The sequence below is a fragment of the Somniosus microcephalus genome, chromosome 1, assembly GCF_052327205.1.
Source record: "Somniosus microcephalus isolate GS21.2 chromosome 1, FLI_Smic_1.0, whole genome shotgun sequence".
NCBI classification, from domain to species: Eukaryota; Metazoa; Chordata; class Chondrichthyes; order Squaliformes; family Somniosidae; genus Somniosus; species Somniosus microcephalus.
The window spans coordinates 25,743,893-25,771,559 of record NC_140987.1 but is presented as its reverse complement, the minus strand read 5'-3'; the positions used below and the strand labels follow the sequence as shown (position 1 = coordinate 25,771,559).

Sequence of the window (27,667 nt, the reverse complement as noted above, 5' to 3'; positions counted from 1 at the left end):
TATTCCTTGGCCTACACAGATTATACTTAAAAAAAAGACACCACACCCATAACAAAACAATGTTTCTGCTGTGCCCACAACCTTCTATTAGAGAAAAAATGATCGGCAACCAAAGCTTTGGCTACAACCAGCTATCATCTGGAATCATTTTAATTTTAGTACTGAATCCTTTTTTATTAGATTCAGTGAAGTGAATCCAGGAGCTAAAATGCTGGATTGGCTCAACCTCGTTAACTGCTCTTGTCATGTTTCCTGAACTATGTTGAGAGAATGGGTCAAGTTGGGTTATATTCCTTGGAGACGAGGATGCTATAGGGTCGGATAGGAAGATAGGACCAGGAGCCGGCCATTCAGCCGCTCGAGCCCGTTCCGCCACTCAATTAGATCGTGACTGGTCTGCAGTTTAACTCCATCTGCCCGCCTGAGTGCCGTAACCCTTAATACCCTTACCCAACAAAAAACTCTCAATTTCGTTTGTTTAAATTTTTAATTGTTCTCCAGCCTCAACGACTTTTTGGGGGAAGAGAGTTCCAAATTTCCACGACCCTTTGTGTGATGAAGTGCTTCCCGCCATCACCCCTGAACCGGCTTAGCTCAGGAAGATAGGAACATAAAAACATAAGAAATAGGAGCAGGAGTAGGACATATGACCCTTCGAGCCTGCTCCGCCATTCAGTAAGATCTTGGCTGACCTTCGACCTCAACTCCACTTTCCCGCCGTGTCCCCATATCCCCCGATTCCCTTAGAGTTCAAAAATCTATCGCTCTCAGGCTTGAGTATACTCAACGACTGAGCGTCCACAGCGCTCTGGGGTAGAGAATTCCAAAAATTCCAAGGAAGAGGAGGAGGCCATTCTGAACCTTGAACTTATTCCGCCATTCAATTAGAGCATGGCTGTTCTGCATCTTAACTCCATCGACCCGCCTTGGTTCCGTAACCCTTACCCAACACAAAAACCTATTGATTTCAGTTTTAAAAATTTTCGATTTCTTTTGGTGGCGATCTGGTTGAGATGTTTCAAGGGAATTGATAGGGTAGAAAAGGGATGGCTCTTCCTTCCATTGGGAAACAGGGAATATCATCTAGCATTGAAACTAAGCTGGTGGAAAAAAAAGCAAACCCTTGAATATAATAACATTTTTTAAGACATAGGGCTAAAAATTCAGTTAGGGCTGGGCGCCGGAATTACCGCTGCGCGTGGAGCCACTTGCGCCATCGGGATATTCAGTTTCAGCGCCCCAAGTGGAAGCCGGCCGCTAAACAAGGCTTTAGGCGCCCCGCTTGGGGCGCTGAAACTGAATATCGGCGCACTAAGTGCCGCAGCGCCACCCGCTGCGGCACGGCACGCTGCGGTACTGCAGGCCTTCCTCCCACTGTTAAGGGGGAGGTGCCTGCAACAGCGCGATCCCCGCTTGCGAGTGCCGGCAAATGAGCCCGGCACCAAGGAGAAGTGCCGGGCTCTCGGGAAACAGCCGGCAATGCCGCGGGGTGGGGGGGGGTGTAGGAGGCCGGGGACGGAGGTGCGGGCAGGCGGCCGCCGAAAAAGCGGCCGGCCGCACCTCCACCTTAACTCGCCCCACTACCGCCACAGGTAGGCCCCTGTGTACCGGTCGCTATTTGCGGCCGGCGCGGAGGAGGCGGGCGCGACCAAATATGGCCAGTGGGGCGATAGCGGGGCACTGCGCACACCGATGACGTCATCGGTGGCGGCGCAGCGCTACAGGCTAACGCCGCCATTAGCGCCCCGCTAAATATCGCGGTAGGTGTGGCCAGTGGCGCAAAAGCCCTCTTTGGGCGCAAACTGGTGGCGCAGGCCACTGAATTTCTAGGCCAAAATGTTTCCAAATAGAAATTGGAGGGAAATGCACACTCATGCGGCCCAAGAAAGAAGAGAAAGACTTACATTTATATAGCGCCTTTCATGACCTCAGGACGTCCCAAAGCACTATACAACCAACGAAGTACTTTTGAAGTGTAGTCACTGTTGTAATGTAGGAAATGCGGCAGCCAATTAGCTCTCGGCAAGCTCCCACAAACAGCAATGTGATAATGACCAGGTAATCTGTTTCGGTGATGTTGATTGAGGGATAATTATTGGCCAGGACACTGGGGCAATTCCCCTGTCCTTCTTCAAAATAGTGCCATGGGATCTTTCACACCCACCCGAGAGGGCAAATGCAGCCTCGGTTTAACGTCTCATCCAAAAGACGGCACCTCCGACAGTGCAGCGCTCTCTCAGTACTGCATCTGGGAGTGTCAGCTTAGATTATGTGCTCAAGCCTCTTGGAGTGAGTGGGATTTGATCCACATAATCTTTTGACTCAAGAGGTGAGAGTGCTACCCACTGAGCCACAGATGACACCAAGACTTCTTGACCCATTTCTCCAGCTTAGATGACATTATGGCGGGACAGAACGGCCCTGGCCTTATCGATAAGCATTCTTGGGGTCACATTGCTACACGCCCTGCAGACAGCTGAGCTACCCTTGCAACCAAAGTGGTGACTGAAAATATGGAAATTGCCCCAGGCGTGTTGACATCACTCTTAAAATGTGTTTTGGATCTGCTCTCCTAATGACAGTGTTTATGAATAAATTAAACCAACTAACAATTCTGGATCCAGTCCCTAGACTTAAATGCTCTGTTTGCCACCTGCCGTACTTTCCCTCAGGGATAGCTAAAAACATTTTTCACTTATTCATCAAACACTTGTCTTTCTTTTCCAGTTATATGTATGTTGGCCTTTATTACAAAAGGATGACGTGTTAGAATAAAGGCGTCTTACTGCAATTATACAGAGCTTTGTTGAGACGACATCTGGAGTATTGTGTACAGTTTTGGTTTCCTAAGGAAGGATATACTTGCCATAGAGGGAGTGCAACAAAGGTTCATTAGACTGATTCCTGGGATTGTCCTATGAGGAGAGATTGAGTAGACTAGACCGATATTCCCTAGAGTTTAGAAGAATGAGAGGTGATCTCATTGCAACATATAAAATTCTGAAGGGGCTTGACAGGGTAGATGCAGGGAGGATGTTTCCCCTGGCTGGGGAGTCTAGAACCAGGGGTCACAGTCTCAGAATAAGGGGTCGGCCATTTAGGACTGAGATGAGGAGAAATTTCTTCATTCAGAGGGTGGTGAATCTTTGGAATTCTCTACCCCAGAGGGTTGTGGAGGCTCAGTGATTGAGCATATTCAAGACAGAGATCGATAGATTGTTGGATATTAAGGGAATCAAGGGATATGGGGGTAGTGCAGGAAAGTGGAGATGAGGTAGAAGATCAGCCATGATCTTATTGAATGGTGGAGCAGTCCCGAAGGTCTGAATGACCTACTCCAGCTCCCTTTTCTCATGTTCTTAGATGCAGTGCACGTTAAAGAAGGTTAGAGTCCTGCATCTAGCCTCCAACCTCTCCCTCCATTACAATCTTCCTTGCCGTCCTCTATGTTCTCAACACTACTAAGACGATTGCTCCTCCTGGGTTTTCTGCTCTTTTTCCTTTGAAGCTCCGAATCTCCTTCCTTACAGTCTAACCCCATTGAGTCAACACTCAGCACAAAATCTAGGCTGACACTCCCAGGGCTGCGCTGTCGGAGGTGCCGTCCTTCAGATGAGACGTTAAACTGAGGCCCCGTCTGCCCTCGCAGGTGCACGTAAAAGATCCCACGGCCGCTATTTTGAAGAAGAGTTGGGGCGTTCTCCCCAGTGTCCTGTATTTATCCCTCAACCGGCATCAATAAAACAAGCTATTCGGTCATTATCACACTGCTATATGTGGGAGCTTGCTGGGTGCAAATTGGCTGTCGCATTTCCTACATTACAACAGTGATTGCACTTCAAAAAGGTATTTCATTGGCTGTAAAGTGCTTTGGGAAGTCCTGAGGTTGTGACAGGCGCTGTATAAATGCAAGTCTTTCTTTTATTCATGATTCACTCAAGGGGAAGATAGAGAAGCACGTGAGGGAGAAAGGAATGGAAGGATATGTTGATGGTGTGAGATGAAGAGGGGCGGGAGGAGGCTCGTGTGGAGCATAAACACCGGCACGGACCAGTTGGGCCGAATGGCCTGTTTCTGTGCTGTAAATACTTTGTGATACTTTCATTCAGCAGATAGTCTTCTGCTCAAATTCATTCTTTCCTAGTGCTTTAAACCTGTGGGACTTCTTACTGTCCCCAGACTTTCCTTCCTGCTACAACCTACACATTTTCAAACCCAAAGTTGGAGTCTTCCAACCACTAGCTCTTGATTTAAAAAAAAAATGACCTCAAAATGTGGGCAACATCGGCAAGGCCGCATTTATTGCCAAACCCTGACTTGTCCTGTGAAGGTGGTGGTGGGTCTTCTCCTTGAACTAGCATTCCCACCGTGGTGTTAGGTCACTAATTGACCCAGCGACGTTGAAGGACCGGCAACGGTATATGTCCAAGTCAGGTTGATGTGTAACCTGGAGGTGATAGTGCTCCCACAACATTGCTGCTCTTATCCTTCTCAGCGATAGCGGTCATAGAAGACCTCCCTCCTACTTCTATCCAACACTGGTGTTGTCTTGAAATGATTGGCGCCTGGCCCTTCTCCTGGGCTTCCCATTAAAAAAATATAGGGAATGGAAAACGAGGAGGTTTGTCTGGAGATGACAATTATAAAAACGTTTGATTCTTTGCTCTGTAACTCGGGACTCGTTGAGAAAATTGCGCTCCTAGGAATTGCACATTTTAAAGGTTTAACCAAAAACAAAAGCAAAATACCGCAGATGCTGGAAATCTGAATTAAGAAGAGAAAATGCTGGAAACACTCAGCAGATCAGGCAGCATCAGTGGAGAGAGAGATTGGCCCTGAAGGATTGCCCCACAATGACTAAAACAACAAGTGAAGCAATAATTAAGGATTGCATGTGACTGAAATGAGCCATTGTTGCAATGTTCCGACGAAGGTCATCGACCTGAAACGCTAACTCTGTTTCTCTCTCCACAGACGCTGCTCTGACGAAAGGCCATCGACCTGAAACGCTAACTCTGTTTCTCTCTCCACAGACGCTGCCCTGACGAAGGGCCATCGACCTGAAACGCTAACTCTGTTTCTCTCTCCACAGATGCTGCCCTGACGAAGGATCATCGACCTGAAACGCTAACTCTGTTTCTCTCTCCACAGATGCTGCCCTGACGAAAGGCCATTGACCTGAAACGCTAACTCTGTTTCTCTCTCCACAGATGCTGCCCTGACGAAAGGCCATTGACCTGAAACGCTAACTCTGTTTCTCTCTCCACAGACGCTGACTGACGAAGGGCCATCGACCTGAAACGCTAACTCTGTTTCTCACTCCACAGATGCTGCCCTGACGAAGGATCATTGACCTGAAACGCTAACTCTGTTTCTCACTCCACAGATGCTGCCCTGACGAAGGGCCATTGACCTGAAACGCTAACTCTGTTTCTCTCTCCACAGGCGCTGCTCTGACGAAGGGCCATCGACCTGAAACGCTAACTCTGTTTCTCACTCCACAGATGCTGCCCTGACGAAGGATCATTGACCTGAAACGCTAACTCTGTTTCTCACTCCACAGATGCTGCCCTGACGAAGGGCCATCGACCTGAAATGCTAACTCTGTTTCTCTCTCCACAGATGCTGCCCTGACGAAGGATCATTGACCTGAAACGCTAACTCTGTTTCTCTCTCCACAGATGCTGCCCTGACGAAGGATCATTGACCTGAAACGCTAACTCTGCTTCTCTCTCCACAGGCGCTGCCCTGACGAAGGGCCATCGACCTGAAACGCTAACTCTGTTTCTCTCTCCGCAGATGCTGCCCTGACGAAGGATCATCGACCTGAAACGCTAACTCTGCTTCTCTCTCCACAGGCGCTGCCCTGACGAAGGGCCATCGACCTGAAATGCTAACTCTGTTTCTCTCTCCACAGACGCTGCTCTGACGAAGGATCATTGACCTGAAACGCTAACTCTGTTTCTCTCTCCACAGATGCTGCCCTGACGAAGGATCATTGACCTGAAACGCTAACTCTGCTTCTCTCTCCACAGGCGCTGCCCTGACGAAGGGCCATCGACCTGAAATGCTAACTCTGTTTCTCTCTCCACAGACGCTGCTCTGACGAAGGATCATTGACCTGAAACGCTAACTCTGTTTCTCTCTCCACAGATGCTGCCCTGACGAAGGATCATCGACCTGAAACGCTAACTCTGTTTCTCTCTCCACAGATGCTGCCCTGACGAAGGATCATTGACCTGAAACGCTAACTCTGCTTCTCTCTCCACAGGCGCTGCCCTGACGAAGGGCCATCGACCTGAAACGCTAACTCTGTTTCTCTCTCCACAGATGCTGCTCTGATGAAGGGCCATTGACCTGAAACGCTAACTCTGTTTCTCTCTCCACAGATGCTGCCTGACGAAGGTCATCGACCTGAAACGCTAACTCTGTTTCTCTCTCCACAGATGCTGCCTGACGAAGGGCTATCGACCTGAAACGCTAACTCTGTTTCCCACTCCACAGATGCTGCCTGACCAAGGTCATCGACCTGAAACGCTAACTCTGTTTCTCTCTCCACAGATGCTGCCCTGACGAAGGTCATCGACCTGAAAAGCTAACTCTGTTTCCCACTCCACAGATGCTGCCCTGACGAAGGATCATTGACCTGAAACGCTAACTCTGTTTCTCTCTCCACAGATGCTGCCCTGACGAAGGTCATCGACCTGAAACGCTAACTCTGTTTCCCACTCCACAGGCGCTGCCCTGACGAAGGGCCATCGACCTGAAACGCTAACTCTGTTTCTCTCTCCGCAGATGCTGCCCTGACGAAGGATCATTGACCTGAAACACTAACTCTGTTTCCCACTCCACAGATGCTGCCTGACGAAACGCCATCGACCTGAAACGCTAACTCTGTTTCTCTCTCCACAGATGCTGCCCTGACGAAGGATCATTGACCTGAAACGCTAACTCTGTTTCTCACTCCACAGATGCTGCCTGACGAAGGATAATCGACCTGAAACGCTAACTCTGTTTCCCACTCCACAGATGCTGCCTGATGAAGGATCATCGACCTGAAACGCTAACTCTGTTTCTCTGTCCACAAATGCTGCCCTGACGAAGGATCATTGACCTGAAACGCTAACTCTGTTTCTCTCTCCACAGACACTGCCCTGACGAAGGGCCATCGACCTGAAACGCTAACTCTGTTTCTTTCTCCACAGATGCTGCTCTGACGAAGGATCATTGACCTGAAACGCTAACTCTGTTTCTCACTCCACAGACGCTGCCCTGACGAAGGATCATCGACCTGAAACGCTAACTCTGTTTCTCTCTCCACAGATGCTGCCCTGACGAAGGATCATTGACCTGAAACGCTAACTCTGTTTCTCTCTCCACAGACGCTGCCCTGATGAAGGATCATTGACCTGAAATGCTAACTCTGTTTCTCACTCCACAGATGCTGCCCTGACGAAGGATCATTGACCTGAAACGCTAACTCTGTTTCTCACTCCACAGATGCTGCCCTGACGAAGGATCATCGACCTGAAACGCTAACTCTGTTTCTCACTCCACAGATGCTGCCCTGACGAAGGATCATTGACCTGAAACGCTAACTCTGTTTCTCACTCCACAGATGCTGCCCTGATGAAGGGCCATTGACCTGAAACGCTAACTCTGTTTCTCACTCCACAGATGCTGCCTGACGAAGGATCATTGACCTGAAACGCTAACTCTGTTTCTCACTCCACAGATGCTGCCCTGACGAAGGGCCATTGACCTGAAACGCTAACTCTGTTTCTCACTCCACAGATGCTGCCCTGACGAAGGGCCATTGACCTGAAACGCTAACTCTGTTTCTCACTCCACAGATGCTGCCCTGACGAAAGGCCATCGACCTGAAATGCTAACTCTGTTTCTCTCTCCACAGATGCTGCTCTGACAAAGGATCATCGACCTGAAACGCTAACTCTGTTTCTCTCTCCACAGATGCTGCCCTGACGAAGGATCATTGACCTGAAACGCTAACTCTGTTTCTCTCTCCACAGATGCTGCTCTGATGAAGGGCCATCGACCTGAAACGCTAACTCTGTTTCTCACTCCACCGATGCTGCCCTGACGAAGGGCCATCGACCTGAAACGCTAACTCTGTTTCTCTCTCCACAGACGCTGCCCTGACGAAGGGCCATTGACGTGAAATGCTAACTCTGTTTCTCACTCCACAGATGCTGCCCTGACGAAGGATCATTGACCTGAAACGCTAACTCTGTTTCTCACTCCACAGATGCTGCCCTGACGAAGGATCATCGACCTGAAACGCTAACTCTGTTTCTCACTCCACAGATGCTGCCCTGACGAAGGGCCATCGACCTGAAACGCTAACTCTGTTTCTCTCTCCACAGACGCTGCCCTGACGAAGGATCATTGACCTGAAACGCTAACTCTGTTTCTCACTCCACAGATGCTGCCCTGACGAAGGATCATCGACCTGAAACGCTAATTCTGTTTCTCTCTCCACAGGCGCTGCCCTGACGAAGGATCATTGACCTGAAACGCTAACTCTGTTTCTCACTCCACAGATGCTGCCCTGACGAAGGATCATTGACCTGAAACGCTAACTCTGTTTCTCACTCCACAGATGCTGCCCTGACGAAGGATGATTGACCTGAAACGCTAACTCTGTTTCTCACTCCACAGACGCTGCCCTGACGAAGGGCCATTGACCTGAAACGCTAACTCTGTTTCTCACTCCACAGATGCTGCCCTGACGAAGGATCATCGACCTGAAACGCTAACTCTGTTTCTCACTCCACAGATGCTGCCCTGACGAAGGATCATTGACCTGAAACGCTAACCCTGTTTCTCACTCCACAGATGCTGCCCTGACGAAGGATCATTGACCTGAAACGCTAACTCTGTTTCTCACTCCACAGATGCTGCTCTGACGAAGGGCCATCGACCTGAAACGCTAACTCTGTTTCTCACTCCACAGACGCTGCTCTGACAAAGGGCCATCGACCTGAAACGCTAACTCTGTTTCTCTCTCCGCAGACGCTGCCCTGACCCACTGAGTAGTCCTGTTTTAATTTCAAAGGTTTCATCAGTGGATCTAGTACAGAGAAAAACATGCCTGACTGAGAGGCGAGAGCGCTACCCACCGAGACACAGCTGACACTCAAAACAACTCATTGCAGCACTGTATTTTCAAATACATTGTAGACGGTATATATTATAATCGGAAAGAAGCAAAATCAAATCCCTATCTATAGAGCGGGAGCACGCAGGCTGGAATAAGGGATAGGGCGTTAACTAAATCTTTCAGCAATGGCTGAGTGCTTTCATTTGCTAATAAAGGATGTTCCACACAAAGAAAAAAGAAAGACTCCCATTTATATAGCACCTTTCACAACCTCAGGACGTCCCAAAGTGCTTTACAGCCAATGAAGTACTTTTTGAAGTGTAGTCACTGTTGTAATGTAAGAAACACGGCAGTCAATTTGCACACAACAAAATCCCACAAACAGCAATGTGATAATGATCAGATAATCTGTTTTAGTGATGTTGATTGAGGGATAAATATTGGCCCCAGGACTCCGGGGAGAACCCCGCTGCTCTTCTTCGAAATAGTGCCAGGGGATCTTTTACGTCCACCTGAGAGAGCAGACGGGACCTCGGTTTAACGTCGCATCCGAAAGACGGCACCTCCGACAGTGCAGCACTCCCTCAGCACTGCACTGGGAGTGTCAGCCTGGATTGGGACTATGAACCACGACTGAGAGGCGAGAGCGTTACGCACTGAGACACAGCTGACACAGCTGACATTCAAACAACTCATTGCAGCACTATATTTACAAATACATTGTAGACGGTGTGGCGACACGCCACCACTGGACATAATCCGCTCACGGCGGCACAGACAGTCTAAGCAGAAGCCCCCAGCCGGGGGCCCTTTCCTCCAGCAACTTGTTTCCCGCAGGGACAGGCTGCCGGGAGCACGTCCTGTCTGGGAAGTATTTAAGTGGATGCGCGGGCTTTTCTAGTTCCTGTTTGTCATGTGGTTGGAATAAAGCAGTTGTGTTTTCAATAGCTCTGGTCTCGACTCCCACGTTTGCCGCGGTATCTCAACACTGGTGACCCCGACGCTCAGGACGAATCCTAAGCTAGCATGGCGGATACAAACGCAGTCACGGTTAAATTACCAGACTTTTGGGAGAACCTCGCCGAAGCCTGGTTCGTTCAAGCTGAGTCCAGATTCCGGCTGAAAGGCATTACAGTCGACGCCACGAAGTACGACTACCTCATCGCCTCGCTCACCTACGCTACAGTCCCCAAGGTTTGGGCAGCGCTGCAGAATCCACCAACGGAGGGCAAGTACGAACATCTGAAGGCTGCGCTACTTAAAAAATTTCAAACGTCCTCTTACCAGCGCCGCTGCCAACTCCTGGACCTCCCCGGCCTTGGTGATGCTTCACCATCAGACCTGCTTTCCCACATGCTGTCCCTCTCAGACGACAAAAATCCCGGCGCCCTTTTTCGCACGCTTTTCATTCGGCAGCTCCCCGCCAGCATCCGCCCGCTCATTGTGGAGTCTGACTCCACGGACCTGAATGATATAGCCGAAAAGGCCGACCGGCTGCTCTCTGCACAGGCCGCTCGCGACGTTGCGCCCGACCTCACGGCAACGACCACGCGGTCTTCCCGGGCCGCTAGGCCCGACCGCCCTACCACTCCGGGTCACTGCTACTACCACACCCGTTTTGGCGCTAGGGCTCAACGCTGCACGCCATCGTGTACCTTCAAACCCCCCCCCGCACCGGCCCCCGCGATGGCCGCGGGGCAGAAGGAGCCCCTACTGTACGTCACTGACGACAGAACCAACCGCCGATTTCTGTGCGACACAGGGGCCCAGCACAGCATCACCCCCGCCTCCGCCCTCGAGATCCAACGCGGCACACGGGGTATCACACTGGCTGCAGCCAACGGCTCTGAAATCCGCACATATGGCACCCGCATGGTCACGCTCGACCTCGCGGGCCGCCGCTACCGCTGGGAGTTCCTCACAGCCAAGGTCCTCTGCCCACTCATCGGCGCCGACTTCCTACGCGCCCACGGCCTCCTTGTCGACATTCCGAGGCACCGCCTCGTCGACATCAACACTATGGCCCCCATCCCCGGCGTCTTTACCCCGGCCCGTTCGGCCGGCCTGACGACCTACTGCCTCGCCAGAGCCACGGACGACTACTCGGCACTCCTAGCTGAGTTTCCCGCCCTCACTAAACCGACCTTTTCGGCCAAAGCCGCCAAGCACGGTGTGGAACACTATATCCCCACCACCGGCCCCCCAGTTTCTGCCCACGCCCGCAGACTCAACCCGGCCAAGCTGGAAATCGCGCGGGCCGAGTTCACCAACATGGAACAACTCGGCATCATCCGCCGCTCCAGCAGCCCTTGGGCCTCGCCCCTCCACATCGCCCCCAAGCCTGGCGGAGGCTGGCGCCCTTGCGGGGACTACCGCCGCCTCAACGATGCCACCACCCCCGATCGATACCCGGTGCCACACATCCAGGACTTCTCGGCCCGACTGGCCGGACGAACCGTCTTTTCCAAAGTCGACCTGGTGCGCGGTTACCACCAAGTCCCCGTACACCCCGCGGACATCCCCAAAACGGCCGTCATCACCCCATTCGGCCTGTTCGAGTTCCTGAGGATGCCCTTCGGCCTCAAGAATGCAGCACAGGCTTTCCAGCGCCTTATGGACTCAGTCCTCCGGGACCTGAATTTCCTATTCGTCTATCTAGACGACATTCTCGTGGCCAGCTCCTCCAAACAGGAACACCTTGAACACCTTCGCATCCTGTTCGGGCGCCTAGCCCAACACGGGCTCATCCTCAGCCCGGCGAAGTGCCAATTCGGCCTAACCGAGATCGATTTTCTCGGTCACCACATCACCCCTGCTGGGGCCGTCCCCCTGCCCAACAAGGTGCAGGCCGTCCAGCAATTCCCCCGCCCCACAACCATCAAGGGCCTCCAGGAGTTCCTCGGGATGGTGAACTTCTACAACAGGTTCATCCCCAGAGCCGCAGCCCTCATGAAGCCCCTATACGACTCCCTCCGAGGAAAATCCGGCAAGATGGACGTAGCCTGGACCACTGACACGGCAGCCGCCTTCGACGCCACCAAAAACGCGCTCGCCGACGCCACTCTGCTCGCGCACCCGAGGGCCGATGCCCGGGTCGCGCTCACCACCGACGCCTCCGACCACGCGGTCGGGGCCGTGTTCGAGCAGTGGGTCAATGGCGCGTGGCAGCCACTTGCCTTCTACAGCCGCCAACTGCGCCCCCCGGAGGTCAAATACTCCACTTTCGACCGCGAGCTTCTCGCACTCCACCTGTCGGTCCGCCATTTCAGGTTCCTCCTGGAAGGCCGCCCCTTCACCGCGTATGTGGACCACAAGCCACTCACATACGCGATGGCCAAGCACACCGAACCCTGGTCCGCTAGGCAGCAACGCCAGCTCGCGGCCGTCTCCGAGTTTACTACGGACATTCAGCACGTCTCCGGTAGAGACAACGTGGTCGCCGACTGCCTTTCCCGTCCCGCCGTCTGTGCGAATCACCTCGCGGTCGACTACGCACAACTAGCAGCGGCCCAGCTCACGGACCCAGACCTCCTCTCGACGGCTACCAGCCTGCCAGGGCTACGCCTAGCCAAGGTCGCGCACGGGCCCGAAGCCACGGCAGTCACGTGCGACGTCTCACTCGGCCAACCCAGGCCGGTCGTCCCTGAGACCTGGCGCCGCCGCGTCTTCGACGCGCTCCACGGGCTCTCTCACCCGGGTTCCCGCGCATCCGTCAAACTCCTCTCCAAGCGCTTCGTCTGGCGCGGCCTCAGCAGAGATGTTCGGACTTGGGCCATCTCCTGCCTCGCCTGCCAACGGGCTAAGGTACAGCTGCGCACCAAAGCACCCCTGGGAGACTTCGAGGTACCCAGCCGCCGCTTCGACCACGTACACGTCGACATCGTCGGTCCCCTGCCGCCATCGCAAGGCCAAACTTATCTCCTCACGATGGTCGACCGCTACACACGCTGGCCTGAGGCAGTGCCGCTGACCTCCACCACCACAGCCGACATCGCCAGGGCGTTCGTTAACACCTGGGTTGCGAGGTTCGGCGTACCGGCCGACATAACCTCCGACAGAGGCGCCCAGTTCACCTCCGAACTCTGGACGGCCACAGCACGCAACCTCGGGGTGATGCTCCACCGCACCACGGCGTACCACCCGCAGGCCAACGGACTTTGTGAACGCTTCCACAGGTCACTCAAGGCCTCACTCCGCGCCGACCTGCAGGACAGTACCTGGACTGACTGCCTACCGTGGGTGCTACTCGGCCTACGCACCGCGGTCAAGGAAGACCTCCAGTCCTCGGCAGCGGAGTTAGTCTACGGACAACCGCTGCGCGTCCCAGGTGAATTCCTTCCGGAGCCTACCAAGCCTTGGTCGGCCGAACAGCAGCGGCTCGACTCTTTCTCTTCCGCTCAGCAGTTCGCCCCACTTCCGGTCAACCGACACGGCGAACTCGCACCTCACGTCCCGCCAAACTTACAGCAGGCGCGCTTCGTCTTCGTGCGACACGACGCGCACCGCGGGCCCCTGCGACCCCCGTACGATGGTCCGTACGAGGTACTACAAACCGGGGACAAGGTCTTCAAGCTGCGACTCGGCGACAGGGTCGAGACAGTCTCCATTGACCGGCTCAAACCAGCACACACAGAACCAGGGGAACAGGTCCCCGTGGCCCAGCCTCCAACTGGAGGCCGTCCCCCCGGCAAGCCAGCACAGCCGGCGGCGAACCGCCCGACCCAACCAACCAGACTGGCGACCACTCAGAGCCGCTGCGGCAGAACCATTAGACCACCGTCACGACTCGTCCACTCCTCCTAAGCGGATTCTGGGGGGAGCTCTGTGGCGACACGCCACCACTGGACATAATCCGCTCACGGCGGCACAGACAGTCTGAGCAGAAGCCCCCAGCCGGGGGCCCTTTCCTCCAGCAACTTGTTTCCCGCAGGGACAGGCTGCCGGGAGCACGTCCTGTCTGGGAAGTATTTAAGTGGATGCGCGGGCTTTTCTAGTTCCTGTTTGTCATGTGGTTGGAATAAAGCAGTTGTGTTTTCAATAGCTCTGGTCTCGACTCCCACGTTTGCCGCGGTATCTCAACAACGGTATATATTATAATTAGAAAGAAGCAAAATCATATCCCTATCTATAGAGCAGGAGCACGTAGGCTGGAATAAGGGATAGGGTGTTAACTAAATCTTTCAGCAATGGCTGAGTGCTTTCGTTTGCTTACCAACTCATATTCCACAGTAGGCCTGGCGTGTAGCTCTTAGTGGAGAGTTGGATTGGGATCCATGTGATGCCACTTGGAATATTAAGATCAATTTCCAGACTACTTTCGTTAAAATACACGTGCGGAACATCGGATGTGAGTGGTAACTAGCTGGCCAGCTAGTATTAATCTTGGATTTTTTAAATGTTGGGTGAACTGCTCACCAACGGAAAATAGGTCTGACTTCACAGTGTCATTTGGCATCAACATTGACCAGCCTGCACACTTGGTAAGGTCATGGATTGTTAAGTTCCTGATAACGTACAGTAGGAACACATAAACCCATGAAATAGCCCGACTGCATTAGAGTTTATCACTTTCAGCTCCTTGCCAATGAATCAGACAACAGTATCCATTACTGCTCTTTTGAGGCTGTATTTCAGGAATATCCAATATTCGATCCGGACAACCTCAGAGTCCTTTACATAGAATTCCATAGGATATCCGGCACAGAAACAGGCCATTCGGCCCAACCAGTCCATGCCGGCGTTTATGCTCCACTCGAGCCTCCTCCCATCTTTCCTCATCTAACTCTCTCAGCATAACCCTCTATTCCCTTCTCCCTCATATGCTTGTCCAGACTCCCCTTAAATGCATCTATAATATTCACTTCAACCACTCCCTGTGGCAGCGAGTTCCACATTCTCACCACTCTCTGGGGTAAAGAAGTTTCTTCTGAATTCCCGATTGGATTTCTTGGTGACTATCTTATATTGATGGCCTCTAGCTATGCTCTTCCCCACAAGTGGAAACATTCTCTCTGTATCCACTCTATCAAAACCTTTCATAATTTTAAAGACCTCTATTTGGTCACCCCTCAACCTTCCCTTTCCAAGAGAAAGGAGACCCAGCCTGTTCATCCTTTCCTGATATGTATACCCTCGCATTTCCGGTATCATCCTTGTAAATCTTCTCTGCACCCTCTCCACTGCCTCCATACCCTTTTTATTCTTTTTTTTATTTGTTCATGGGATGTGGGTGTCGCTGGCAAGGCCAGCTTTTATTGGCCATCCCTAATTGCCCTTGAGAAGGTGGTGGTGAGCTGCCTTCTTGAACCGCTGCAGTCCGTGTGGTGAAGGTACTCCCACAGTGCTGTTAGGGAGGGAGTTCCAGGATTTTGACCCAGTGACGATGAATTAACGGCGATATATTTCCAAGTCAGGCTGCTGTGTGACTTGGAGGAGAACTTCCAAGTGGTGGTGTTACCATGAACCTGCTGCCCTTGTCCTTCTAGGTGGTAGAATTCAGGGGTTTGGAAGGTGCTGCCGAAGAAGCCTTCAATCCCAAGGTGAATTGCTGCCCCCTCATATCCTCCCCATCACAAAGACCACCTACTTCTCCCTCCGCCCCTGCCTCAGCCCATCTGCTGCAGAAACCATCATTTGTGGCTCTGCCATCTCCTTTATGACTGTTGTGTCAGCCGTGGCTCAGTGGGCAGCACACTCACCTTTGAGTCATGACAGTTGTGGGTTCATAGTCCCACTCCATGGGACTTGAGCACATAAAGCTAGGCTGACACTCCCAGTGCCGTGCTGAGGGAGTGCTGCACTGTCGGAGGTGCCGTCATTCGGATGAGATGTTAAACTGAGGCCCCGTCTGCTCTCTTAGGTGGATGTAAAAGATCCCATGGCCACTATTTCCGAAGAGGAGCTGGGGAATTCTCCCTCAATTAACACAACAAAAATAGATTATCTGATCATTATCACAGTGCTGTTTGTGGGACCTTGCTGTGTGCAATTGGCTGCTGTATTACAACAGTGACCACACTTCAAAAAGTACTTCATTGGCTGTAAAGCGCCTTGAGACGCCCGGTGGTTGTGAAAGGCGCTATATAAATGCAAGTCTTTCTTCCTTTATTTCTATGTTCCTCTGGCTGGCCTCCCATTCGCTACCCTCCCCAAATCTCAGCTCGCCCAAAGCTCTGCTGCCCGTATCCTATCTCACATCAGGTCCCGTTCACCCATCACCCGGGTCCTCACTGACTTACATTGGCTTCCCATCTCCTCTGCCTCAAATTTAAAACTTCTGTCCCCGTGTTTAAATCCCTCCATAGCCTCGTCTCTTCCTTACTCTGTAACCTCCTCTGGCCCTATTAGCCCCCCACCCCTACCCCCCGAACTCTCCGTTCCTTCTGACTCTAATCTCTTGTGCATCTCTCCCTCCCTTTGCCCTGTCATCGTTTTTCAGCTGCCCTCACCCCAACCCTTAGAGCGCCCTCCCCTCCACCTCCCACAGGAACGTCACGGCCAAGTCAGGTCCTCTCCTCGCTGAATATCCGCACGCAGGCAATTCCCGGAAGGGCCACTGGATAGTAATCAGGAAGAAGAACCCAGGCCGATTTTTCCCCTTCCGAACCCATGGCCGCTGAAGCCAATTCTCGTTACCCGTGGGATAAGCTTGCAAAACCCAAAGTGCCAGTCACCCTCTGGCACCTTGCCCAAGTAATCAAGTGTGGGTCAGCAGGACCTCCAGCCGCAGGGGGCATCACAGCTGCGCGCAATCCTGTCCTCACCTGATGCCCAGACACCTGTACTTTGTACCTGGGGGGGTGGGGGTGGAGTCACTAAAGAGCAATCAACTGCAGGAACCCTGGCTGTTTTATTTCCCCCTCCCCATTCCAAACCGCAGCATGGAAAGGCTAATCGCAGCTCCCTTTACAGCTGCCCCCCCCCAGCCCCCCGAATGGGATCAGCTGTTTCGGCACAGGCCGGGTATCTGGAATCTGGGATCTTTCCGGACAGCAGGGTTCAACTACTTGATGCGCTATCAATTACTCAAAAGACTGAGGTTAAGCGAGTAACTAACAGGCTTTTATTAACAAGAGAATGAAGGTGTGCCTCGAGGAGGTCGACCAGTCCAGAATACAGAGGGACTGTGGAGCAGTCACCTTTATACCTGGACTCGTGGGAGGAATCAGCCGAGGCATGTACAGACATGTACACAGTGGAATACAAACACCCACACAGGCAGGTATAACAGTGGTTTACCACACTACTCACTAAGCAAACTCTCGGAGACAACGGAGTGGCAATTCATTCAAACAACGAGGGGGGTGGGGAATCTGGCATCTGAAAGGAGGAGAAGCTGCCAATCGCACAAGCTATGAGTGATCAATCGCAGAATCTTACAGCACAGAAGGAGGCCATTCGGTCCATCGTGCCCCTGCCGGCTCTCTGAAAGAACTATCCAATTAGTCCCACTCCCCCTCACCGCCCTTTTCCCATAGCCTTGCCAAATTTTTTTTTTCTCCTTTTCAAGTATTTATCCGATGCCCTTTTGAAAATTACTATTAGATCTGCTTCCACCGTCCTTTCAGACAGCGCATTCCATTATTTCTGCTAGAAAGACAAAGGAAGTAGAGTGTAAATATCGGAGAACACGACCCTCTCGCCAGTAGGTTCCCCTCGCCCGGTTACACCTTGAATCGAGGTTTATTTTTATACACCCGTGTCAGACATTTTTACACCAGCGAAGCATTCATGAAAGGATTTGCTTCAATAACTCCAATCACGGCAGCTGCCAGTATCCGGGAGCCCTTGGTTTAGTCGCGCAGCTCTGCGGCTCGGGGTGACTGATAGTGACGCGCACTTAAGCTGCGAGTAAAGCAAAGTAAATTTCGACGCGCCCAGATTTAAAAGACCGTTACCTCTCCTGTCGCCCTGGAAACGCCATCAACGACAACAGCGAGAAAGAAAGATAGCTCGAAGTCCCGTCGGCGAGCGGGTTAAAAGCCGGTTCCGAGAGCAATTCTCTCTCTCTCTCCGCGAGGGCCCCTCGCCGCAGCCTGGGCACTTCGACGGCCAATCGAACCTTAGAGCCTGCCGCAGCGAGCTCCCGGCCGTGGCCTACCGCAGCTCACATATGTCATGTGCCTGTGTGGAGCCCCTTTCTGAAGTCGTCTATATTTGGCGACTGTGATCATGTTTCACTGGAATGCCTGTATCAGGAGTTCTCGCAGCAGGCTGTGCTGTTGCTGTGGCTGGAGCTAACAAGGGGGGAGTTTGAGGCCTGGCGAACCACAGGAACTTTTTTTCGAAAAGGAAAAAACTGGATGGATAGGGCAAGAAATTACAAGGCAGTGTAAAAAAAAAATATGGAATGGGTAGAAGTTATGCTGCAGCTATACAAAGGTCTGGCTAGACCACACCTGGAGCACTGTGAGCAGTTCTGGGCACCACACCGTAGGAAGGATATATTGGCCTTGGAGGGAGTGCAGCGTAGGTTTACCAGAATAATACCCGGACTTCAAGGGTTAAGTTACGAGGAGAAACTACACAAATTAGGGTTGTATTTCCTGGAATCTAGAAGGTTAATGGGTGATCTGATCGACGTTTTCATGCTATTAAAGGGAACAGATAGGGTAGATAGAGAGAAACTATTTCCGCTGGTTGGGGATTCTAGGACTAGGGGGCATTGTCTAAAAATTAGAGCCAGACCTTTCGGGAGTGAAGTTAGGAAACACTTCTACACACAAAGGGTGGTAGAAGTTTGGAACTCTCTTCCGCAAACGACAATTGATGCTGGATCAATTGTTAATTTTAAATCAGGGATTGATAGATTTTTGTTAACCACAGGTATTAAGGGATATGGGGTAAAGGCGGGTATATGGAGTTAGGTCGCAGATCAGCCATGATCTCATTGAATGGCGGAACAGGCTCAAGGGGCTGAATGGCCTCCTCCTGTTCCTATGTTCCTGTGAATGAGAACCAGGGAATTGTATGTACGGCCTGCAAAGCAATGGACACTTAAGGCACAAGCCAATGAAACCAGGGGCGAGAGGCTTCAGTTATGTAGAGAGGCTAGAGAGAGGAGCTGGGATTGTTCCCCTCCTTAGAGCAGAGAAGGCTAAAGGGAGATTTGATGGAGGCATTCAAAATTATGAGTGGGTTTGATGGAGTAAATAGGGGGAAACTGTCTCCACTGGTGGGTGCAATGGTAACCAGAGGTCACAGATTTAAGATAATTGGCAAAGAACCAAAGGGGCGATGAGGAGAATTTGTTTTTACGCAGCGCGTTATTACGATCTGGAATGCGCTGCCTGAAAGGGCGGCGGAAGCAGATTCAACAGTAACTTTCAAAAGAGAATTAGATATAGACCTGAAAAAGAAAGATTTACCGGGCTACAGGGAAAAAACAGGGAGAGTGGGACTAATTGGATAGCTCGTTCAAAGAGCCGGGCACGAAAGGCCTCCTCCTGTGCCGTCTGATTCTATGAGACATCACGGACCTCTACTAGTTGTTGCACATATTGGGCGGGGGTTCAACAGTGAGCAGCCCGAGACAGCTAGAACAAGGGCAGATGTCAACAACGCTAAGCTCTGCTGGAGGCTAGGAGCGCAAGTGCCTCACTGGCCTTGGGAGTGTGCGGGGTGCCTCCAGGTGCACTGTCCCATCTCTGCTGGGCCTCAAGACCAGATCTCAGAGGCATCAACTAGAAAGTTTAAGGGGCGTCTGATCCAGTTGTTAATTTATATCAGTACCTGGAGGTTCTGCTGATACCAACATTAGCCTGAACTACGCTGAGGACAACATTTATGCAGCGTCTTTAACACAGTGAAATTTCCCAAGGCGCTTCACCGGATCGTTACCAGACAAAATTTGACCCCGAGCTCAGGGATCATCACAGGGCAGTCGTGACAAAAATACATTTCGATGTTCAAAATACAGCTGAATGCAATAAGGGGAGAGTGAAGGCATTAGGTGTACGATGGGATGAAGGGCCTTTATCTTTTCTTATGTTCTTATAGAATGGATGGAGGGTTTGAGGAGAGGCTAACTTGATACTGATCTGATCTGGTGTTACCAGTGGCTCAGTCGGTAGCACCCTTGCCTCTGAGTCAGAAGGTTGTGGGTTCATGTTCCACTCCAGAGACTTGAGCACAGAGATCTAGGCTGACACTCCCAGTGCAGTGCTGAGGGAGTGCTGCACTGTTAGAGGTGCTGTCTTTCAGATGAGACATTAAAATAAAGCTCCTTCTGCTCTCTCAGGTGGACAGAAAGATCCTATGGCACTATTTTGAAGAAGAGCAGGGGAGTTTTCCCCGGTGTCCTGGCCACTATTTATCCCTCAATCAACATCACAAAGACAGATTATCTGGTCATTATCATATTGCTGTATGTAGGAGTGCTCGCTGTGCGCAAATTAGCTGCTGCGTTTCCTACATTACAACAGTGACTGCACCTCAATAGTACTTCATTGGCTGTAAAGCGCTTTGGGACGTCTCGTGGTCGTGAAATGCGCTATATACTGTAAATGCAAGTCTTTCATTCTATAAATATGAGCAATTATAGATATTCTCCTCGGTCATCAGTCAGTAAGTTGATATTTAGGGACATGGGGCGGGGTGGGTGAGAAATTCGTGTGATTAGTGCCATGAGATGGCGCTAAAACGCCGTTCAGTGCTCTATCACCAGCTGATGGCGGTTCCAGCACCGCGCAGCATATCCGTCTTGCCGGTAGCACTGCTGCTAAACCCGCTCGCCGGGGACATCGCAACGACAGGGATCATGACGTCAGTGAGTGTGCAACGCTCACTTGACGCCCGATCTCCCAACTTTGTTTTGGCCACTGAACGTACTGGCTGGAAAAAGCAAAGGCAGGTTCCGGTGGCGTGCAGAAGCAGGAAGTCGGCTCCAGCGATGCTATTTAAAGGGATCCTCACCAATCACTCGCACCTGGCAGGGTTTTTGCAGTTTGAGTAGCACTGTGCTGATTCCTGCTACGGCAAGAGTTTTCTTTAGTCATTTCAAGGTTATTTGGTATCAGGGAGTCTTCTGGCAAGTACAAAACTCCCTCATTATTTTTGAAATGCTTCAAACTACAACAGTTGCTAAAAGTCATGGGGGCTGTACTGGCAGTCGACCTCGCCCTCCAGGATCTGCGGCAGTGGGAGCGGAGGCAGCGAGAGAGACAGGAACATGTGGGCAGAGGGAGGAGGAGGGCCATCAGGCTGTCGACAGGAGGCCTTACCCTCCTAGGGTCTACCGACATCACTTCTCCTACCTTCAATTAAGCGAGCAGCAGTGTATTGGGAGGCTCCCCTTCATCAAGGAGGTGGTCACTGAACTCTGCCACCTCCTGCAACCAGACCTCCAGCCTCAGATCAGGACGACCACGGTTCTCTCAGTGGCAGTCAAGGTCACTGTCACCCTCAATTTCTTCGCCAGCGGATCCTTCCAGCCTGCAGTAGGAGACATAGCTAACATCTCACAGTTCGCCGTCCATCCGGGAGGTCACTGAGGCTCTCTTCACCAGGAGAAGGGACTACATTCGCTTCCCGATCACCAGAGAGAAGCAGCGCGAGCGTGCATGTGGCTTTGCCAGGATAGCGGGCTTCCCCATGGTGCAGGGCGCCATCGACTGCACCCATGTGGCTTTGCAGGCACCGCATAACAATCCTGAGATCTTACGTAACCGCAAAGGCTACCACTCACTTAATGTGCAGTTGGTGTGCGACCACAGACAACGAATCCTCAATGTCAATGCCTGCTATCCTGGCAGCAGCCATGATGCATTCATCCTGCACCAGCACTCTTCCAGCCAGTTCTTCAAGCTCGAGGGTGGCTGCTCGGAGACAAGGGCTATCCGTTCTCCGCCTGGCTCATGACCCCCCTCTGCAACCCCAACACTCCTGCCCAGCAGTCATATAATGAGAGCCATGCTGCAATGAGGAACATCATCGAGCAGACCATCGGCCTGCTGAAGCAACGGTTCTGCTGCCTTGACCACTCGCAAGGTGCCTTCCAGTACTTGGCTGTGCCGGTGTCCCATTTCATGGTGGTCTGCTGCATGCTCCACAACTTGGCCATCATGAGGGTCCAGCCCTTGCCAGCAGGGATTGCGGGAGGGACGAGGGAGAGGAGGATAAGGAGGAGGAGGGCGAGGAAGAAGAGGATGAGGAGGAGGAACAGGAGAGAGGGATGAGGCAGCCAGACAATCGGCCCTCCGGATGGGCTGTCTGTGACCGGCTCATCACACTGTGGTTCGAATGAATGAAACCTCAGATCCCTGTAGCTCACCACATCTCCATCATACCACCCCTGTCTCATGCCATATCACAGCGTCCTCCTGGGTGCAAAGCTGAAATGAGAGACACCACAAACGATTCCAAACACAAATAATAAATTTATCTATACACATATTCCATCAATACTATTAACTATTCACCCATGTGCAATCCCTTAGTGCCTGTCGTTACTGTGCCTTTTCCCATTCTAGTGCTCCTACGCAGTGCTCCACCAATGGCTGCAGCAGGGCTTGTGGAAGGGTGCTGACTTTCAGTGGGGGAGACTACAGATGGCCTTGCAGGATGACCTCGACCGGCTGCAGACTGCACCACCTCGGCATGGGTGGCAGCAGTCCGGGCTGGCTGGCTGACAGGCAGCGACAAGGGCAATAAACAGAGTGGCAGTAGTGGTAGTAGGAATGCTGTCACCCTGAGAGAGGACAGCAGGTTCCTGCTCCACTGATCCACTGCCACTCCCCCAGGGCAGTGCCTCAGCATCCCTAGCAATCTGTTGGAGCACAGATTGCTGGCCTACTGCGACACCGTGAAAGCCCCGGTCGACGGTGGTAGACCCAGCCACGATGGCAGCAGTCGGAACTTGGGTGGCATCAAGCTGAGGCTGCGCGAGAGCAGTCTGAGATTCCGCTGCAGCACTAACACGTTGGGTCGCTTCCGCCTGTGCTGCAATGGAAACTGCGACATCGCCCATCACATGTGGCATCACGTCTGGGTCGACACGATCTCTCTGGGAGTGTACCATCATTTCCAGGCTGGAAATCCTGGGCTCCATGCTCTGCGCAGAGCCTTGTGCAATGTTGGAGGCGGACTCCTCCGCGTTCCTCGTCATTGCTGAGAGGCTCTCGGGCACCCTTGCCATTGCACCTATCATCTCCGTGTGCATGCCCATCACCTTTCTTCTGAAGTCCTCCCCATCGTGGTCCTCATCTGAGTCCTGTGCAGCAGAACTTGCGCACGAACTCGCCCTCCAGGGAGCTGGCCCCCGAGGTACCCTTTCCCCCTGGCCTTGTTGTAGCCCGCTCGTCCCCGGTGCCTCACCCTGTGCAGATCCTGCTACTATACTAGCCTCTAAAGAACGCGTAGTGCCAGTATCTGAGCTGGTGCCTGCGGGTGAGAGATGCAGTGACGCGGTGTGTTCTTCCTCCTCCTCCTCTTCTCCCCCCTCGCTCTCTGCGGTGCCCTCAGGGATAGGCTGCTCAGGTGCTTGCTGATTATCTGCAAGCAGAAAGGCACAAGAGTCGGGTTAAGGTGAGGGGAGGGGGGCAGGAAGGGAGAAAGGCACGCATACAGCATGAGTAGCTGGAAAGTGGGAAAGGCTTGTTGGGTGAGGGGGGAAGTGGGATGTGAGAAGAAGGAGTAGGAATGAACATTCCGTTGTTGTCCCCAAGGGGGTCAACATCGCCGGTGGCCACGGTGCCCATGACCTGGTGCCCAATGATCTCCAGCACTCGAGTCTCCAGTTGGCTCAGCTGTTCAATGTGGACTTGGCCCCTGCCTGCCCGTTCCTGCTCACACCAGTTGTGAGCCACCTTGGCCTGCAAGAGAAAGGAAAGTGTGTGAGTGAGTGTGGTGTAATGTGTTTTGGTGATGTGCCTGCCCTTGTCGAATAGCTGCCATTGTGTGCAAGGTGTGAGATGTGGGTGTGAGTGTTGATAGGTAGAGTGGGTGAGTGCTGGGGGTGTGGTGCATTGAGCAGATGGTGGTATGTAGCATTTGTTGAAGCCTTCACTCATCCTGACCACCCATGTGAGGTCTTTAAACTCCTTCCTGCACTCAGTGTGGTACCTGGGGAACCACAGTGCTGCCCGTGAAGTGGTGTGCCTCCTGCCTCCACATAGTGTGGCAGACTTGTGGCAAGGGCCTCCTGCCAGTTGCCCAGTACACGACCGCCCACCTTCTCTCCATCGCAAAAAACAATGCCTCCAAAGCTTCATCCAAGAACCCCCGGGCTCTCTCCCTAGGGTGGCAATCTGCCATCAGGAGTTGTAAAGAACTCTTCCTTCTCCTTGTCCTTCTTCTTATGGTTGGTGGGGCAGCTGCACACCCAACAATGCTGAGGATGAGGTGCTGCAGCATCAATGAACCTCCCCTTTAAATAGTGAAAAAAGCCTGTGGCAATCATTACTTACAACTAGACTGACCTCGAAATTGGTCCACCTTTTCAGCGTAACGTCAATGAGCTTGCGCTTTTAGACTAGAATCATGGCTGCAATCATTTCAATGAGGAGTGAGCACGAATTTTGCATGCATCCTAGACGATTTTCAAGTGGCGTAGCTTAAACCTTTTTAGGTCTAAACGCTGCCCATTTCTTGGCTATAACAAATTTCTAGCCCCCCCCTAGGGTCATCAGGAACAGGAGGAGGCCACTCAGCCCCTCGAGCCTGCTCCGCCATTCAATTATAACATGGCGGATTTGCACCTTAACTCCATCTACCTGCCTTTGCTCCATATCCCTGGAAACCCTTACACATAAAAAAATCTTAGCGATCTCAGTCCTGAAAAATCTAATTGTCCCCCAGCATCCACAGTCTTTTGGTGGGGGAAGAGTGTGAAAAAGCACTTCCTGATTTTGCTCATGAACGGCCTGGCTCTAATTATAAGATTATGCCCCCTAGTTCTTGATGAATTTCCCCATCAGATGAATTAATTTCTCGGTATCTATCCTATTAAATCCTTTTAACATTTTAAACCCCTCCGTCTTCTACGCTCAAGGGAATACAAGCCAAATTTATGCAACCGCTGTAAGCTAGGAAGGGGCTAATGAATAGTTAACTGTATTTTGAACCTCAGTAAACTGAACTGTGATTAATTTCGGACACAAGGCTATTTTGGAAAATTAAAACTCGGTCCAACGCAAGAGTTTGGGTTTTCTGATCGGCCTTATTTTAATAAAATCCTGGCCAAGAGCCCCAGAGATTTGTTGGGGTGAAGTGAATATTGCACAAAGGCAGAAAAAAAAGAGCTCAGAATGAAAAGCAGTGAACTGCAGTCAAATCGCACACATGAAAAACAAGTTATTACAGCCCAGAGCGCGAGAGCTCTTTCAGTCACACTTGGAACGATGAATACTTGGGAGCCTATTCACTGCTGCCAAATCACTGGGAAAAAAAACATCCCTTGTGGCCACAAGCGTATTCCACATCCAGAGCTCCGTAGTGTCAACATATCAAAGCCCCGTCTTAGCTTAGCAACTTAAATATAACACCAGCTCCAGTGTAGAGGTTGCGTACCGAAGTATAAAATTAACTCATTACCTTCTGTATTTTTTTCTCTTCGGTTGAAGTGCTGGTTGCCCGGGGGGGATAAGGCCAGCTGTGTACCACTTCCCGGTAAGGGGCGATCGCCAACCGGTGTCAACGTGGGGAGACAAATCCAATCGATGCGGGCCACATGCTGAGGGCACCTCGCAAGTGTGTCAGCTGCCGGAGGAGGAGAGGGATTAAAAACAGTTCTGCCGTTGGCCGGCACAAGCGGAGAGATTGCTCAGCGAGGGTTCCTGGGATGTCATCTCATGGAGTCTATTTTAGGAGCATTGTCCCATAGATCACAGCTGCTATCAGAACCTTTGTGGTTGGAGGGACGCCAAGTGTTGGGGAGATGGTGATGGCAGCAGTGACCTGGCTGGTATTATACTGGAGTTAAGAGCTCTCTCGCATGTTCAATTATTAAAGGGACACTCGCCAGCTACAGCTGGAGGAGAAAATGACAGAATAGTTACAGAATTGATCCAAGTTTCAGACCTGACGTTGATTTTCCCAATTCAGTCTTTATTGAAGCTTTTTGTGATTTTTGCAGAATCATTCTTGGAATTTACAGTAATGTTCTGTACTCCAATTGAATTGAACCCAATCTGATGGTGCTTATTCCCTAACCTTCTCTTAGAATCATAGAAATTTACGGCATAGAAGGAGGCCATTCGGCCCATCGTGTCTGTGCCAGCCAAAAAAGAGCTATCCAGCCTAAACCCACTTTACATAGAAACATAGAAGATAGGAGCAGGAGTAGGCCATTCGGCCCCTTGAGCCTGCTCCGCCATTCAATGCGATCATGGCTGATCATCCAAATTCAGTACCCTGTCCCTGCTTTCTCCACATATCCCTTGATCCTTTTAGCCGTAAGAAATATATCCAACTCTTTCTTGAATATATTTAATGAATTGGCCTCTACTGCCTTCTGTGGTAGAGAATTCCACAGGTTCACCACTCTCTGGGTGAAGAAATTCCTCCTCATTTCTGTCCTAAATTGCTTACCCCTTATCCTTAGACTGTGACTCCTGGTTCTGGACTCCCCCACCATCGGGAACATCCTTCCTGCATCTAGTCTGTCCAGTCCTGTTACAATTTTATAAGTTTCAATGAGATCCCCTCTCATTCGTCTAAACTCCAGCGAGTATAAGCCCAATCGACCCAATCTCTCCTCATACGTCATTCCTGCCATCCCAGGTATCAGCCTGGTGAATCTTCGCTGAACTCCTTCCATGGCAAGAACATCCTTCCTCAGATAAGGCGACCAAAACTGCACACAATACTCAAGATGTGGTCTCACCAAGGCCCTGTACAGCTGCAGCAAGACATCCTTGTTCCTGTACTCAAACCCTCTCGCTACGAAGGCCAACATACCATTTGCCTTCTTAACCGCCTGCTGCATCTGCATGCTTACCTTCAGCGACTGGTGCACAAGGACACCCAGGTCTCGTTGCACTTCCCCTTTTCCCAATCTATTGCCATTCAGATAATAATCTGCCTTCCTGTTTTTGACACCAAAGTGGATAGCCTCGCATTTATCCACATTATATTGCATCTGCCATGCTTCTGCCCAATCACCCAACCTGTCCAAATCATCCTGGAGTTTCTCGGCATCCTCCTCACGGCACACACCCCCACTCAGCTTTGTGTCGTCTGCAAACTTGGAGATATTACATCTAGTTCCCTTGTCTAGATCATTAATATATATTGTGAATAGCTGGGGTCCAAGGACCGATCCCTGCGGTACCCCACTAGTCACTGCCTGCCACTCAGAAAAAGACCCGTTTATTCCAACTCTTTGCTTTCTGTCTGCCAACCAGTTTTCTATCCAAGTCAATACCTTGCCCCCAATCCCATGTGCCTTAACTTTACACGCTAATCTCTTATGTGGGACCTTATAGAAAGCCTTTTGAAAGTCCAAATACACCACATCCACTGGTTCTCCCTTATCTATTTTACCAGTTACATCCTCAAAAATTTCCAGTAGATTAGTCAAGCACGATTTACCTTTTGTAAATCCATGTT

General features: G+C 51.5%; 1 protein-coding gene across 3 annotated transcripts in view; it reads right to left on the bottom strand.

Moving 5' to 3' along the window:
• The window catches only part of palld (palladin, cytoskeletal associated protein), a 610,835-nt gene extending 584,950 nt beyond the window's left edge, over nucleotides 1-25,885 (bottom strand). Inside the window, exon 1 of one of the 3 annotated variants that reach the window (XM_085975529.1) lies at nucleotides 25,652-25,885. Coding sequence is in view for 2 of the 3 variants with exons in the window: in XM_085975522.1 (XP_085831648.1) it covers nucleotides 18,019-18,044 (26 nt within the window). In the remaining variant the exon portion in view is untranslated. Of the gene's footprint in view, nucleotides 1-18,018; nucleotides 18,247-25,651 lie in introns of those variants that run through there. The other 2 variants (XM_085975522.1, XM_085975536.1) reach the window with 2 other exon arrangements.
• Nucleotides 25,886-27,667: the final 1,782 nt, after the last annotated feature.